The sequence below is a fragment of the Vicia villosa genome, unplaced genomic scaffold (assembly GCF_029867415.1).
Source record: "Vicia villosa cultivar HV-30 ecotype Madison, WI unplaced genomic scaffold, Vvil1.0 ctg.001793F_1_1, whole genome shotgun sequence".
Lineage (NCBI taxonomy): Eukaryota > Viridiplantae > Streptophyta > Magnoliopsida > Fabales > Fabaceae > Vicia > Vicia villosa.
The window spans coordinates 38,259-55,013 of record NW_026705730.1 but is presented as its reverse complement, the minus strand read 5'-3'; the positions used below and the strand labels follow the sequence as shown (position 1 = coordinate 55,013).

The following is a 16,755-nucleotide window of genomic DNA, read 5'->3' as shown; positions in this document are numbered from 1 at the left end:
TTTGATTTATCTCAATTTTTGTATGTATTGAGTTTTTATTATAGCATTTTTTAATTAAAAATTGAACCTTTTAAAAATTTGGGGCCTCCCAAAATTTGGGGCCCTGTGCTGTAGCACTTCCTGCACATGCACAGGGCCGGCCCTGATAATCAATAGAGGATACTACCCGTCTTTTAAATACCTGTATCCATATTTGCGTGAGCATTAATATTCATATTCGTATTCATATTATATGGATATCTTAATAGGACAAAACTTACCTATAATTTTTTTAGGTGTGGTTCTTAGTATTTTCCAATAAAAATATGACAATTTTATAATTTCCTCTTACACGTATGCATTTTTTTTCCTATTTTCACTCATTAAATGATATTTAAGTATATTTGTTATATTTTCATTGGATAATAGTAAAAACTACACCTAAAGAATTGTAAATAAGTTTTGTCCATCTTAATATCTGTATATGTTTGTTTGCGCTTGTAGTAAAATTAAATTGAATAATTACAAAATATCATATAATTTTAAATTTTTTTAACAATATTTTAAAAAATATATGTAGATGTTAATGTTGAGTTAAAAAATAAATAAAGAGTTTTATTAAAATGAATAATAAATTAATAACGATATATTTTTTAAAATTAATAAATATGTATTTTTATATAAGGGTTAAATATGTTTACGGTCCTTATAAATATTTCAATGTTTTTAATTCCTTCTAAAAATTTTCTCTTTCATTAACGGAAGTTAAAGTAGCACGCCACATTGAAGACAGCTTGGCAAAAATCTGAAAAACGCTTGAAATTGAGGGGTTTTAAACCTCCTCTAAACGAACCAGAAACTTTTAGGCTATGTTTGGGAGTTTGGAGGGGAAGGGAGGGGAGGACTTTGAAAAATAGGAAGAATTGGGTAAAAAGGGTAAAAAGATTTTGGGTAGGAGGGTTTTGGAGGGTTTGAGTTTATTCATAACAACAAAAACCCCATAAAATGGGGGAACTAAAAAATTGTATTGTAGGAGGGTTTTGGAGGGTTTTGAAGGGTTTACATAAATTTTTCAAATATGATTTAGGTTGTTATAGTATTCTGAAAATTAAAAATTTATTAATGATAATGACTTTTTTATCATTCTAAACAAAATCATTTTTTCAAAAAATGTCAAATATTTTCCTATATTTTTTTAAAATTTTATTTTTGGAAGCCTTCCCCTCCCCTCCCTTCCAAACTCCCAAACATAGCCTTAGGAACAAAGTTCTAACACCATTCAAAATTGCAACATTGTTCACAATCACAATCACATTTGTTTCACCAAAAACAACATAGCAGTAACTAGAGAGATTAGAATAACAACACCAATATCATGTTTCTAATTAATACATAGTTTCATATTTCCACATGATAACAAAGACCATTTCATAGGTTGAAAGAAGCTTCAACAAATTGATATAAGTATAGCCAAAGAAAATTGGTATATTGTTTATGTGTAAGCAATACAGATGATACAGATAAATTCTTATTTGTTGTAGCAAGACTACATATTAAAAACCTTTTGGCATGTGAAAATGGCTCAGCGTTTAGTTTTGGGGAAAATGTTTCTTCAGTGAATGGTGTTGGATACCCTCAACTAAGAGCTGTTTTTCTGGGTGGATAACAGTAATCATCTATTGAATTTAAATACTCACTCAGTCTCGTTTCTGAACTTAAGTATGAATCAACTCATACCATTTTGTGAAGTAGAAAATGAGTCCAATATTTTGAATGTGCATTCGTCTTAAGAATGCAATTTTAAATGGTGCATTTATGGTGATCCAAATTTTTTTTGTGTTTGTTTAGAGGAGGTTTAAAACCCCACAAAATTTCAAGTGTTTTTAAAATTTTACCAAACTGTCTTTCACGTGGCGTGGCACGTCAATTTCCGTTAATGAAAGTTGACGGTTGGGACCAAAATTGTGGATGAAAAACTTTATGAGGACTATTGTTTGAAAAAAAATTTTAGAGGGACTAAAAGCGAAAATTGGAATATTTATAAGGACCATAAACATATTTAACCCTTTATATAATAATATAAAAGACATTATATAAATATGTAGTGCGGATATGGGACATGGTAGGTAGTAAAATACCCGTGTCCGCATCCATACCCGCTTATTTTAATGGATAATTACCCTTAAGAAAAACATATCAAGAATAGAAGTAGAAGCATGCTAGCATAGAAAGAAGTCCCGATTGAAAACGACTTTCCTTAGGATAAGCTTTTAGGGAAAAGTCTAAGGAGCTTATTCGTTGATAACAAGTCTTTATTCAAAAAAGGAGGGAAAAGTCTAAGGAGCTTATCCGTTGATAACAAGTTTTTATTCAAAAAAGGAATAGAACCGAAAAACTTTGAAGGCCAAGGTCGCAGAGACAAATCCATATGTCCCGTGCTAATGTTCGTACCTATTTTTTGAGTTTTTATCCAACCTATTATAAACATTTTTTACCAGGTATCTATAAAGTATGAGTCAAATTGCAATCTCAATTTGTGAGCACGAATCCTCATCAACAATAGTTTCTGCCGCCAAAGTTGCAGCCAAATAAATATAGTTTGAAATGACGAGATCGTTTATATTTGCTAATATAATTTATAAAAACATATTTCAATATTATTAAGATAATTTTATTGATAATATTTTTTTTTTTAAAATCACAATAATATTTTGAATTAAAATATTTTATTTATTCTAAAGAAATAACTAATTAATTTTATATTAAAAATATATAAAAATTGATATATTTATAAACCAACTAGCTATTGTTGTGTTGTCTTTTCTTTCCTAAAAGAAATGTAATTTGATAGTAAATAATTTTTAAATTTTTAAATTTTGAATATATCAATTTTCTATAGTCTTAATATAAAATTAATTAGTTTTTAATTCTTTATAAATTAAAAAAAATTATAAAAGTTATTAAATATTTTAATTAAATATGATGTTGCTTTTGGATTGACTGCTTTATGCAAAATAACATGGAGTTTGTTCAAGCTTGTTCAGGTGCATAAGGGGCACATGTGAAACACAATGTACCAACATGTGTGCTGCAACATTTGGTCTCATACATTAGACATGTTATGGCAGTTTTGATTCTGTGAGAATTCGGTCGAACTCTAGTAGGTCGAAGATTAACTTCCTGTTTCGACCGAGAATGTGTCGAAGACCTTCATACTGAAGTCGAAGTGTGTTCTAGTATGTGGGTGTCGAAATGTTAGGGCTGTTAGTATTTCGAATTGAGTCTGTTTGTTATGTCCAATTGTTTAAGTTAGCTTGTAGGCTAAGTTGGCTTGTAATGGGTATTTGTGAAAAAACCCATTAGTTTAATATGTTAGGTTTTATTATAAATAGCATACTAGTCTCTCATCTTTGCATATTGCAAATCCTTTTCACAATAAATTGGTGCGGTGAGCATGGAGAAGATGCCTTCAATAAAGTATGAGATTGGAAAGTTTAGCGGAGTGAACGATTTCTCTCTGTGGCGCTTGAAGATGAAAGCTCTACTGGTTCAGCAGGGTTGTTTGGAAGCATTGAAGGGAGTGGAGGCTATGGACGTTGCGTTAACGGAAAAAGAAAATACGGTCATGATAGAGAAAGACCACAACGCAATTTTGTTAAGCCTTGGTGATAACGTTCTTCGACAGGTATCCAAGGAGACGACGAAATCAGGGTTATGGGTAAAACTTGAAAGTTTGTACATGACTAAATCGCTGATAAATCAACTATACCCGAAGCAAGCTTTGTATTCATTCAATATGATTGAAGACAAAGTGTTGGCTGAGCAGTTGGATATGTTCAACAAGCTGATTCTTGATCTTGAAAATATTGATGTGAAGATCGATGATGAAGATCAAACACTGTTACTATTATGCGCTTTGCCTCGATCACATGCTCACTTCAAAGAAATTCTCTTGTATGGAAGGGAGTCACTGACCTTTGAAGAAGTTCAATCAGTTGCGTATTCTAAGGACTTGAACGAACGAAAGGAGCATAAACCTTCGACCGCTGGTGAAGGTTTGGCCGTTAAGGGAAAATTCTTGCGAAAAGATGGTAAGTTCGACAAGAAGAAGGGAAAAAGTCAGCAGAAGTCTTACAGTGGCGAAGCATCTCGTATTCGATGCTATCATTGTAAGAAGGATGGTCACACAAGAAAGGTGTTCCCTGAACGCCTAGAAGATCATGGAGGTAAGGATAATGGCAATGCAGCCATTATTCAAGATGATTTTGACTCATCTGATGTTCTTGTGGTTTTGAGCAGTGACTCTAGTAAGGAGTGCATTATGGATTCAGGTTACTTGGCACATGACTCTAAACAAAGACTTGTTCGAGGAATTATGTGATCAATATGGTGGATTTGTATTCCTGGGAAACAAAAAAGCTTGCAAGATTGCATGTATTTGATCTGTGAGATTCAAGCTCGACGATGAGTCAATAAGGTTGTTGACTGAAGTCAGGTATGTTCCTGACTTAAAGAGAAATATGATTTCTCTTGGTGAATTTGACAAGAAAGGATATGTTTTCCAAGGAGATAAAAGTATCCTAAGAGTCATGAAGGGGTCGAAGGAAGTCATGAGAGGCGTGAAAAAACAAGGCTTGTATACCCTTGAGGCTGAAGTTGTAAGTGGTTCGAAAAATGTTGCATCCACGAGACATTTGTCGAAGACAGAAATTTGGCACATGAGATCGGGCCATGTTAATGAAAGGGGTTTGGTCAAATTAGGAAAATAAAATCTACTTGGTGGAGACAAAGTCGAAAAGTTGAAGTTTTGTGAACCCCGTGTACTTGGATAATCTTGTAAAGTGAAGTTTGACAAAGGCAAACAAAGAACACATGGATCCCTTAATTATATCCATTCTGATCTCTGGGGTATTTTCAGGAGTGAGGTATTTTCTATCCATAGTAGATGATTATTTCAGAAAATTATTAGTATTCATCTAGAAGGCTAAGGATGAAACTTTTGAGAATTTCAAAAGTTGGAAGACTCAGGTCGAAAATCAAACTGGCAGAAAGGTCAAGAGGTTGAGAACCGATAATGGCCAAAATTGCAATGAGGCGTTCAACAATTTTTGTGGTGCCTTTGGTATTGAAAGGCACAAAACTACTGCAGGTATTCCATAACAAAATGGTTTGGCTGAAAGCTTTAATTGAACTATTTTGGAGAGAGTTAGATGCATGTTGACTAGTGCTAGGTTAAAGAAGGTGTTTTGGGCTGAAGCTGTTTCGACAATAACATATCTAATAAACAGATGTCCTTCGACAGTGTTAGATATGAAGACACCTAAAGAATTTTGGCCAAGAGATCCACCAGATCTCGACAAATTGAGAGTATTTGTCTGCGTAGCCTATGCTCACATTAGGAAAGACAAGGTCGAACCTAAAGCTCTGAAATGCATGTTCATGGGATACCATGAAGGAGTCAAAGCTTATAGGCCATGGTGCCTAGATCCAGGTCACAAGAAGAGTATCACTAGTCGAGATGTAGTTTTCAATAAAGCTAAAATGGCTTTTAAGAAAGTAATGTAGTAATTGAAGGATATGTCGACTCTGATTATAAGTATTTTTCTTATTCTTTCATGAGTCATGTAGTTTTTTTTCAAGATATCTTTATTCATTGATGATGATGGTAAATCTAGCAAACATTTCATCTATGTTTTCATCTTCCTTCATATCGAATGTTTCAAACTTTCTCACTCCCATGTCAATTCTCTCTTCTTTTACATGACTTGTTCCTTCACTATGAATTTTAAGTGTATCCCAAATTTCTTTGGCTAAGTTGCATTCCTCTATTCTGTTATATTCTTCCATACTTAAAGCCCAATATATTATAAATTGAGCTTTTGAATTTGGAAGTACGTGATTCTTTTTTTTGCGGTCCAGCTTGCTTGAGGCTTAACCATTGCAGGGCTAGTATCTGTTAGAGTAGTCACTGGAGTAAAAGTTCATGTTTCTATTACGGACCACATATTTATATCTTGAGATAGAAGAAATAGTCTTATTTTAACTTTGCAATAGTAGTTTTCGGCGCCATTGAAGAAGGGGGGTCTGTGAGGTGTTCCTCCTTCAGCTACAGATTTGTTTAGATCATACATTTCTTGATTAGAATCGTTTTACTCTAACACAATTAAGTGTTTTAGTTCAGAGCATGCGCTCTGATACCAATCGTTGAAACAAGAAATGTCACTAGAAAATAGGGGTTTGAATAGCGACCCCTTTTTTAAACTTTTAAATTGATTTTTGGAATATTTTAAGAACAGGTAATTAAGGAAATGGAAATAAAGTAAATAACACACAATCCTTTATCCTGGTTCACCAATTCGTGGTTAGTCCAGTTCTCACACTCTACCCATGACAAGGATAAATGTGGCAATTTTCTCTAAGCCTCAAAAGGTTTTTACAATTACTAAAGTATTCTTTATCTTAGATTTGATTACACTTCACTTTTCATGGTTTTATATCGCTTGAGGATATACTAGAAGAAACAATGTTTGACAAATTTGTTTACTCGCTATATGAGTGAAAAGCCTCTTTTTGAAAGAATAACTTCTAAGCTAATTTGAATTGATGAGAATGATCAAAGTTTGAGTGTAGGATGTAGTTGGTATTTTCTTCATAAATTTGATGATCTTTACTGTGTGGTGAAAGAGAGTATATATAACCACTTTTGAGAAGTAACCGTTGAGAGAGCTTTATTGAGAGTTGTCCTTTAGGTAGTTGAATCAATGGATGTAATGACTCCTTAAAATGTTTGAACTGATTCATTTCAGCGGAGTTCCACATGTTTACTGTTCTTTTGAATAATGAATTCTTTGAAGGAGATATGTGATTTTGCTAAGTTGAATCCTCTTAGATGTTTTGACAATTTAAATGTATATTGAGTCAATCTTAGATATAACATATATAAACAAAATCAAGTGTGAGAATTAATTTCTTAGATCAATTGACTTGGATAACCTGTTTAAGGTAACAAACATAAAATTGTGAAATATGTTAGACACGATGTAATTGTTTGTTGTCCTCATAACTTTCAACAGTTGTAACATCTTAGCCAACTGTTATAATAGGTTTTGCTGTCATGCATGATTGACAAATGTTCTTCCAGATGTTGTAATATGTCACACTAAAACATCATGATAGTACAACTGGTTTAAATCCTTGAATATTTGATTGAAAAATATGATATTCTGGAAAATTCAGGTATTCATACAAGCGCAGGCAATCAAGAATGTTTTAGCAAAATGCATATTTGATTTGGTTTTATAAAAAAGATCTAGGAGACTTTTTAGGAAACTTTGATTTCATTTAATTTCATTTGTTCCTATTCATTCTGAAGATCTTGCAGTTGATTGACTAAGAGAAGATTAGATTTCATTCAAGAGACCAAGCTTATACTGGAAGAGTCTATAAATAAGGACTTGCTAAACCTAGAAGAGCAAGCATTCACAACAACAAATTGTGATTGCAAAATAAGGGTTTAGGATTTTGAGAGTAGTTCAAGTTCTTTGTATTTTTGTGTATGTCATTCATGTATCTTTTGATACATTGAGGTAGAGCGAATTTTCTCACTCACGAGCTTTTAAGCAAAGAGTTGAGTGTTATTCATTATTCTCACGAGCTTTTAAGCAAAGATTTGAGTATTTTTCTTAGTTGAAGTTTTTAAGCAAAACTAAGTATTATTTATTGGAAGTGCAATATTCTATTTTTTGGTTACTAGTTTGTGACTGGTTTATCACTTAAGTGATTGGTAGGAAGTGAGAGGGAGATCTCATATCTAGAGGGTTCTAGGTAGAAGTCGCACAAGATAGTGATTAGGCGAGAAGTTTGTAAACTGGGATTGTTTATGTAACACCCTTCTAAAACCCCGCGGAATATCAAATAAAATTCAGAGTAAAACATAAAAAGGGCATCACAACTTCATAATATTTAAAACATTAAACCATGTCATGCGTTAGGAGGAACGTCAAAACATATTATTCAGTGATTATGTTAACACAGCGGAAAATACTTCAACACCGAATAACATAAAACAATCGGGATTCACATCAAAATTCACCGATTTAAAACCAACCAAACATTATTCCAACATAGGAAAATAATTCATCAAATAACTCTAAAATAAACGCCCCCAGTGTTACAAGACCAGAGTATGACACTGACACAACCGAACTAACGAAGTAACTCTACGAGTTATCCTCACCCAGCACAAGCCGCTACTCCTGAATATGAAAAATATCAACAGTAAGGGTGAGTCTCATTCGCAATTAATCAATGTTATAAATTGACAAACAACAAGATATCATGCATATTATTCACCCAATTAAATATATTCAGGTTTACAACAAATAATACATCAAACACACCAATTAAGTCAATCACACCACATTATAACAATGAACATCCTCCATTCATGTTATAATCATACATACATCCTAATGCAATGCAACTACATGCATGTGGTACCAATCCATGGGATTAACCCATCTCACCGATCCACCATCGTCAAGGATACGACTACTTCCACCCACTAATTCCAAACAATGGAAATTAGCTACTGCTGATCCAACACCACCAGGATACAACCACAATTATGATTTGTATGCATGCATCACCTGTCGCATGCTAATCATCAACACCAAACAATATGAACAGTCTTTATCATATTTCAACACCGAACAACAATCATGGATAATGTATTCACACCTCAACATAATCCAAACAATTACATTATATTGTTCACACCGAACACAACATTTCATTATGAACATGTTGGCACAACACATCCACATTGTCACGTTTATCAATATATGTACACAATGCACAAACTCACCAAAAGCAATACCGATTAAGATAAACAACATCATCAAAACATAACTCACCAGAAACAACACCAAGTATAATTTATTGATGCTTCAATACAAATCAAACAATTACATCATATATATTCACGTCAAAATACAACATCACCATATTTTCACCTTCCAAGAATTATACCCACAATGTATAAAACACACCATAAGGAATTAAATGGAGATTTCCAAAATAAAATCGAGCTACTTCTCATTAAACTGATTTATTATATAGAAAATCAAATTATCTTTGCAACGCACAAAACGGCGCTCAAAACGGACTTACGGTTTGAAAGTTACGAATTTTAGAAAATAATTATTTTTCAAAAACACACAGCGGTAACCGGTTACCTCAAATGGAGTAACCCGTTATTGCCTCCCAGACAGAACCAAAGACGAAATTTCAAACAGCGGTAACCAGTTACCCCAATTCGCGTAACCGGTTAGTGCCTTCCAGACAACACCAAGAACACAAAAATACACAGTGGTAACCGGTTACCTCACCTCGTGTAACTGGTTACTTCACAACGAATATCACTCATTCGTCTACGTAACCTCAGGTGATCGGTTACCACCCCCAGATAACCGGTTACCTCATACATGCAGTCCCAAAAACTCAGTTTTAACAGCATCTAACCATTTCTAATTCAACCCGATTCGTATCAAAATGATTTCAACACAAAACAACATCAAACTACATGTTATAACACAACACTAACATGTTTGAGAAGCCAATTAACACCATATGCAATCACCATCATTCCAATTCGTCGAATCTCCCCAAAACCTCAAAAATCCCTAAAACCTAACATATCCCAATCGAATCAAACAACATACAAATCAATCCTACTACTCATGAATCGATAATAGAGATTAATCGGAAGAGTCCCCCCTTACCTTTGATCGGAGTTCTTGAAAGCTCTCTTCCTCTTCTTTTCCTCTTTCACGTATTCAACTCTTCTCCTTCTCTGACACTTTGCTCTTCTATTTTTCAATTTCCTTTATTTTCCTTCTTTTATGAAAAATAGACCAGCTTTAGTAAAAAGGTCCAACCATTAACACCCCCTCTTTACTAACCACAATTCTGGCCCTATTATATTATTTTCTCAATTCTCCAATAATTCCATTAAAATACTAAACAATTCAAATTAATTAATTTAAATCTTAATTGAATTAAAATGGAAAAATATGGGGTGTTACAGTTTAGGCTTTGAACTAATACTATCATAGTGGATTTCCTTCCCCGACGTTAAATCGAACTAGGTTAACAATTGATTGTGTTCTTTTACCTTCTGTATTTTAATTCTGCATAGTTTCTATTTTGGTAAAATTATTTTTGTCAGCAGGTGATGTCATAACATCTGTCTTAACAATGTGTTGGTAATGGGACATCAGTCTTAACATCTGTATTGTAAGTGCCATCATTTCAAGCCCAAAAAAGTGAAAAAAATCCTGTTTGATTCAAAGTCAAGAACACTTGGTGATTATAGTCAAGTAGCAAAGTAATGTGGAACATATGCACTTAAAGAGAAACCCATTTTTCTATGATTCGAGTCAAGCCTATAACTTGATTAGACTCACAAGGACTGTGATTTATGTCAGGGTTTGGTCATGGTTCGACTCAAACTTGGCAGAGGCTGGAGAAGGAATTGTGATTTGACTCATGTATAAAGTATGATTCAGATCACAGAGTGCATGATTTGAATCAAGGGTAAGTTGTGATTCGACTCATGAGCTTACATAAAATCCCGATTCTTCCCTACCTGGTTTGATTCGACTCAATGGATTGTGTGATTCGAATCACACATCCAAAATATCAAAATTTCATGTTTTCAAAGATATTTTGAGAGTCTACTTTTGACATGACTTGAATCATTATCAGCTATGGTTCTTGTTTCAAAAAAATTGACTAATTGACTTAATTGTTCATACTCAAACACAAACATTTTAAATTATGCATGCTAAAATACTGATCTAGAATTTGATCCTTAAAGATGCACAATTGAAGAGGAGACTGAAATATAAAACTAAATTTAAAGTAAAGCTTAAGGAACAAGCAAAAAAAAAACCACATATATATCTCCTACTTAATGTATCAGAGACATGCAACTTTAGAAGATTCTTGATTTTTAGAAGAAAAAAACAAAATATTGTTTTTACTATAAAAAAATAATATTTATTTTATGAAAATAGTAAAGTTTTTCATAACTTAATTTATTAATTAGTATATTTGTTATAGTAAAAAAAAGATGAAATACTAGTTTTGCTTAAAAAAAACACAATGTTTATTTTATTAAAATATTAAGGTTTTTTTATTTAAATTTATTAATTGAGATATTTTTTCTACCTAAAAAAAATAGAATATTGTTTTACTAAGAAAGAAAAAGTTTATCTTTTTAGAAATATTAATTTTTTTATTTAATTTATTAAATGAGATTTTAAAAGATGATTTTACTGTTTATTGTAGTTGCCTGTGGTCCTAACTCAAAGAATTAGTCTCTACTCTTATATATATATATATATATATATATATATATATATATATATATATATATATATATATATATATATATATATATATATATAAATGATATTCGGTTTCTAACTAAAAAAAGATGATATATTGTTTTTACTTAAAAAAAGCAATGTTTACTTTATGAAATATTAAAGTTTTTTAGTTGAACACTATAAGAAATTTGACATATATCAACAACAAAAATTTGTTGATGAAGATTAAAAAACCGTTGGTAAAGATTAAAAAACCTATATCATTATTAAAGGATTAGTGTATGTTGTTGCGTGTTGAGGATTTTTTATTTTTGATATTAGAAAAGATGAGATATTGTTTTTCTATCAAAAAAAATTTATTTTATTTATAATTAAAATATATTAGTTGACATGTTTTTTCTACCAAAAAAATGAGATATTGATTTTACCAAAAAAAAATGAATGCTTATTTTATGAAAATATTAAAGTTTTATTTTTAGGTATATCAACTTGCATTTGTTAGGGGAGATTCCCACATAAGCATTTTTTATTTGGGATCTAAAGAAAGATGGAGAGTTTTTCTCTATGGTGAATGGAATGGAGAACAAAATTTTCTCGAAGACACTTTCGAGATGGGGAAGACGAACATATTTCATTATGTCTAAAATATTATTATATCTTTAATTAATATATAATATTAAATTTATGTGTAGGTTTATTTATTATTTATATAATTTATTTTATAAATTTTTTAAAATAAAATAATGTAGAGTATTTGTAAAATAGAAAATTTTGGATGATTATTTTATAAATGTTTAATATAAAAATTTGGTGGTCATACTCTAATAATGAGTATAGATTAAATATTTTTAAAATAATAGATTTGTATTAATTTCTCAATTTTTTGTAATTAGTTTTTAAAATTTTTACTATTAATTTACTTAAAAATAATATGTATTTTTTATATATTTATAGATCTTTTAAGAACAGTGGAGATGGATGATGATGAGAGATTAAATCTTCCTGTGGCAGGACGAAGAGGGTCTTAGATAGGAATGAGAAGTAGATTTGAAAGCAAGGATGAGGGGAGGAGTGTTCAAATTTAAATCTATCCAAATAACAATCGGACATTGATCAAAAAAATCAAAAACCACAAAAAATTGTACATTATTAGACGTGCTTGTCTATTATTTTTTTAAAAATGACACGATTCAGATTGAATTTGAGATTGATTTTTCAAAGTCAAACTAAATCACAAGTATATATTTTTATGTTTAATTATTTTTTATTAATATAAGTGTTAATTTATTATTCGATGATACTTATTTTTTAACACGATTTCTTAGTTTAATTAAATCTATTTAATTTTATTATTTTATTTGTTTCAATCATAATTGATCATTTTATTTTATAATATTAATTTTTATTATACTATATATTATATATTATATCAAATTTATTATTTATTAGAAGATTTATAATCTTAATAAAAACTATAATTTGTAATTTGGATATCTAAAAACCGATCCAAAATTAATCGTATAAAATTGAATAGATTTTTTTAATCTATCATTTAAAATTGAACCGAACCGCAAATAAATTTATATTTGAATCAAATAAATTTTTACATTCAAACCGAACCGCAAACACTCTTAATCATGGAGATGCAGATGTATCCTGCCCCCACCCTATTGACATTCCTATTTGAAGGATTAATGTTTACATTTTGCGAGGATTCAAGATTCTTAAAAGATGAGATTTTTTTTAGTATAAAATGAAAGAGAAAAGGGATGATGCATGAACAATGTATCATAATTTTACACTGTCAACCAATAACAACAATGTATTCGATTAAATCACTTTTTTTTTAATAACATAGTAGATTCATTGCATATCCACTAAACCCATAATAAAATAAATAAATGAGTATGTATTAGATTAATTCTTTAACTATTTGATATAATTAATATAAATGTATGTTTATAAAATAATTATTGAATATAATAATTAAATAATATTTTAATATAAAATATTCTAATACCAAAATTTAAAAACAATTAGCAAAGGTATGCAAAAATATTCTAATAATATACTCTTTTTAATAAATAAAAAAGCAACGTTTATTTTATGGAAATATTAAAGTTTTCCTTGTTTGAATTTATTAATTCAGATATTTTTTTGAAAAACAAATCATTAATGATTCGGATATTGTTCTGTCCTGATCCGGTCACAATATTTTGCAAACCCATTTTTGGCATTTAACCAATAAACAGAGCCTATTTAATTCCTAAAATAAAATCAATTAAATTTTCAATGATTTTTAACTTCCATTTACATTGATTCCTTCTTTATAAGAATATTCCTATGGTCAAAAAGAGTAGTATTAATGTTATATGATTATTTATAAGAAAAACATTACACTCATATACCATACACAAATTTAAACGTCATTGAACAAGTAACGTAACGCTCTAAACGACGTTAACTTTATTGTTCATTCACACAGTTCACACTTGAAACAAAATCTCAAACCTTAACATAATTACCTTAATTGTCAAGTTTTTCCAAAGACACATTCACACGTTATATATAAGCCTAAATCAAGTACATAATTTGCATAGTGAAGTGAAAGAAACAAAAATGGAGGGTAGCAAAATTCAGTTAGTGGCAATATTGTCACTCATTTTTTTGGTTCAAAACATTCAAGGGTGGGGAGAAGAAGGACATGCCATTACTTGTAAGATTGCTCAGGCTCGTCTGACCGATGCCGCGGCAGATGCTGTGAAAGAATTGCTGCCTGCTTATGCGAATGATGATTTGTCAAGTGTTTGTACATGGGCTGATCGCGTTAAGTTTGCGCTTCGTTGGACGTCTGCTCTGCACTACGCCGATACTCCTCCTAAGCTTTGCAATTTCAATTACGCCAGTAAGTTTCTTTTCATTCTAATTATATTGATTCGTTAATATCTAATGTCTCGCAATCTGGCATCTCAACGGTTGGATGAAAATTACTGTACAAGTAGTTAGATTTTTGTCCAACTGATGGGGTGTCAGAATTATAAGATCAGTGAATTTCAATTTGATGACTACTAAAGTGAAAGATGTGATTTCTTTATTTATTTTAGCTAATTCAATGAGATTTTTGCACTTACCAATTTATGTGAACTTTTTCATTTAGGGGATTGCAAGGATTTGAATGGTGTGAAAGATGTATGTGTTGTAGGAGCAATTAACAATTACACTACTCAGCTTCTTGACTATGGCAAAAAAGACACAGAATGTAATAAAAAAACCTTGCTATGACATTTTAAAACTGACTTTTTTTCTTCTTTATATCAACTTTTATATGCTGACTAACTAAATTCTTGTTTCACAATGGAATCAGACAATCTTACACAAGCACTTCTTTTCCTTTCTCATTTTATGGGAGATGTCCATCAGGTATGTTTAACATTACAAAGCTCTCGATTGTCACCAAAATTTCACATTTATTCATTCACCTCATCGGTCTCATAGGATGAAGATCAAGGTTGATTTTAATTAAAATCTGAATATCTCCTAACAATGTGGGTGAGGATAACTCGTCCCTACAAAACGGTTTGTAGGGTGAAGATTATCCCTATTTATAAACACATATTCAACCATATATTGTCTGATGTGAGACTCTTGATACAATCTCATCGTAAGTCATAGATTTGATACCTGCGGGAATGGAGAGTCAGGATTTTGTGACCACGGATCTCTCATATTCTAAGTTTATATGTTTGTTTGGTTAAAATGCAGCCTCTACATACTGGTTTTACTACAGACAAGGGAGGAAATACAATTGATGTTCATTGGTACACAAGGAAACAAAATCTTCACCATGTCAGTAATCATCCAAACTCTCATCATCATATAATACTATATCACTATCTAATTTAGTGACTAACTTTGTACCATTTAGGTTTGGGATGCTAACATTATTGAAACAGCACAAGAAAGATTCTATGACAATAACATAGATGAATACTTCAAAGACATTCAAACAAATATCACGGTATTCCATTCAAAACCACTTTAATTTTCTCTAAATCTTTACTAATGTGGACAAGTTTTTAACTTGAAATTATTTGATGCAGAAAACATGGAAGGATGAAGTAGCAGATTGGGAAGCATGCGGTTCTGATCTGGCCACATGCCCAGATGTTTATGCATCTGAAGGTGTTAAGGATGCTTGTGAATACGCATATAAAGATGCCCCTGAAGATGCTACACTAGAAGGTACTACTAATTTCTAATACTTCTTCTAATGCATGCTAATTGATTTATTAGATTTTCGGACTGTCATGAAACAATGTCTTGCAGATGATTACTTCCTATCGCGTTTGCCGATCGTCAGTTTGCGATTAGCTCAAGGAGGAGTTCGATTGGCAGCAACCCTCAATAATATTTTTGTGTGATGTAATCTTTTGAATCTTGAAATAGTATTTGTGGTTGGTTTGAATTATGGTATTTTCTAAGAGAATAAAGTTTCTGTATGTTGTAAGTTACCAACTTAATGTCATTTATAACATTGTTTGATTCAAAGTTATTTACACATTTTATTTTATTTCAACATCAAATTGGGTGGTATCTATCTATATCTATACTATCTGCTGTAATGGCGTGTAACTCCCTCAAATATGTCAATGCTTGGACATCCTAGAACATGAAATCTTACAAAAACAAAAACAATTGTAACACTACTGCACCCGAGGTATATCCTGATGGGCTTTGGCTAATATGCATAAGAATTTTACTTATGCACCATGCATAAGTCTAGATAAGCCATTGGATCATGTTTTTAATCCAGTATTGAGTATTGAATATTGAGTGGTGAGTATTGAGTATTGAGTAATAACAATTGATATCTAGAATTTGATCCAATAATCCAAAGGTCCATAATAATCTATGCATGATGCATATATTTTTATCTATGCACGGTAACTGCACCCTATCCTGATGCATCGGTTTAGTAGGATTTGCATTGCAGTTAATCCCACATCGGTTGCATATAGAGTAAAAACTGAAAATATAATCCCAAGAACCTTCTCAAACTTTGGATAGATTTGGGTGTTGGTCAAACACATGCTACCTAAATTTTAGGCTATGTTTGGATACAATAAAAAGCGGAATAAAGCGCTCATCGGAGAATACAAAAAAAATGATGGAATGCATTCCATTCGATACTGGTTCATTCCATCCGCTCTATTCCATTAATTCAAATATACCCTTAAGGAGATTTGAAACCACGGTGCTTCCCTCCACAATATGACCTAAGTAAGCTACTTTTGATTGGCCAAACGAGCATTTGGAAGCTTTCAGATGAAATAAAACGGGTGTTGGTAAAAATCTGTTTAGTTGTCCTTTTTATTAATTATTC

General features: G+C 31.4%; 1 protein-coding gene across 1 annotated transcript; it reads left to right on the top strand.

Moving 5' to 3' along the window:
* The first annotated feature begins 13,934 nt into the window (after positions 1-13,934).
* LOC131636605 (endonuclease 2-like) lies at positions 13,935-15,935 on the top strand. Its single transcript, XM_058907215.1, has 7 exons — positions 13,935-14,277; positions 14,530-14,631; positions 14,737-14,792; positions 15,135-15,218; positions 15,298-15,390; positions 15,473-15,614; positions 15,699-15,935. Exons 1-7 carry the CDS (start codon positions 13,992-13,994, stop codon positions 15,791-15,793), a joined length of 858 nt encoding a protein of 285 aa, XP_058763198.1. The 5' UTR covers positions 13,935-13,991; the 3' UTR covers positions 15,794-15,935.
* Positions 15,936-16,755: the final 820 nt, after the last annotated feature.

Bases quoted from the DNA above. Each gene is read 5' to 3' on its own strand.
- LOC131636605 (XM_058907215.1), top strand. From the start codon at position 13,992: ATGGAGGGTAGCAAAATTCAGTTAGTGGCAATATTGTCACTCATTTTT. The intron at 15,219-15,297 runs GTCAGTAATCAT...TGTACCATTTAG, and splicing joins GGAAACAAAATCTTCACCAT to GTTTGGGATGCTAACATTAT. The intron at 15,391-15,472 runs GTATTCCATTCA...TATTTGATGCAG, and splicing joins ACATTCAAACAAATATCACG to AAAACATGGAAGGATGAAGT.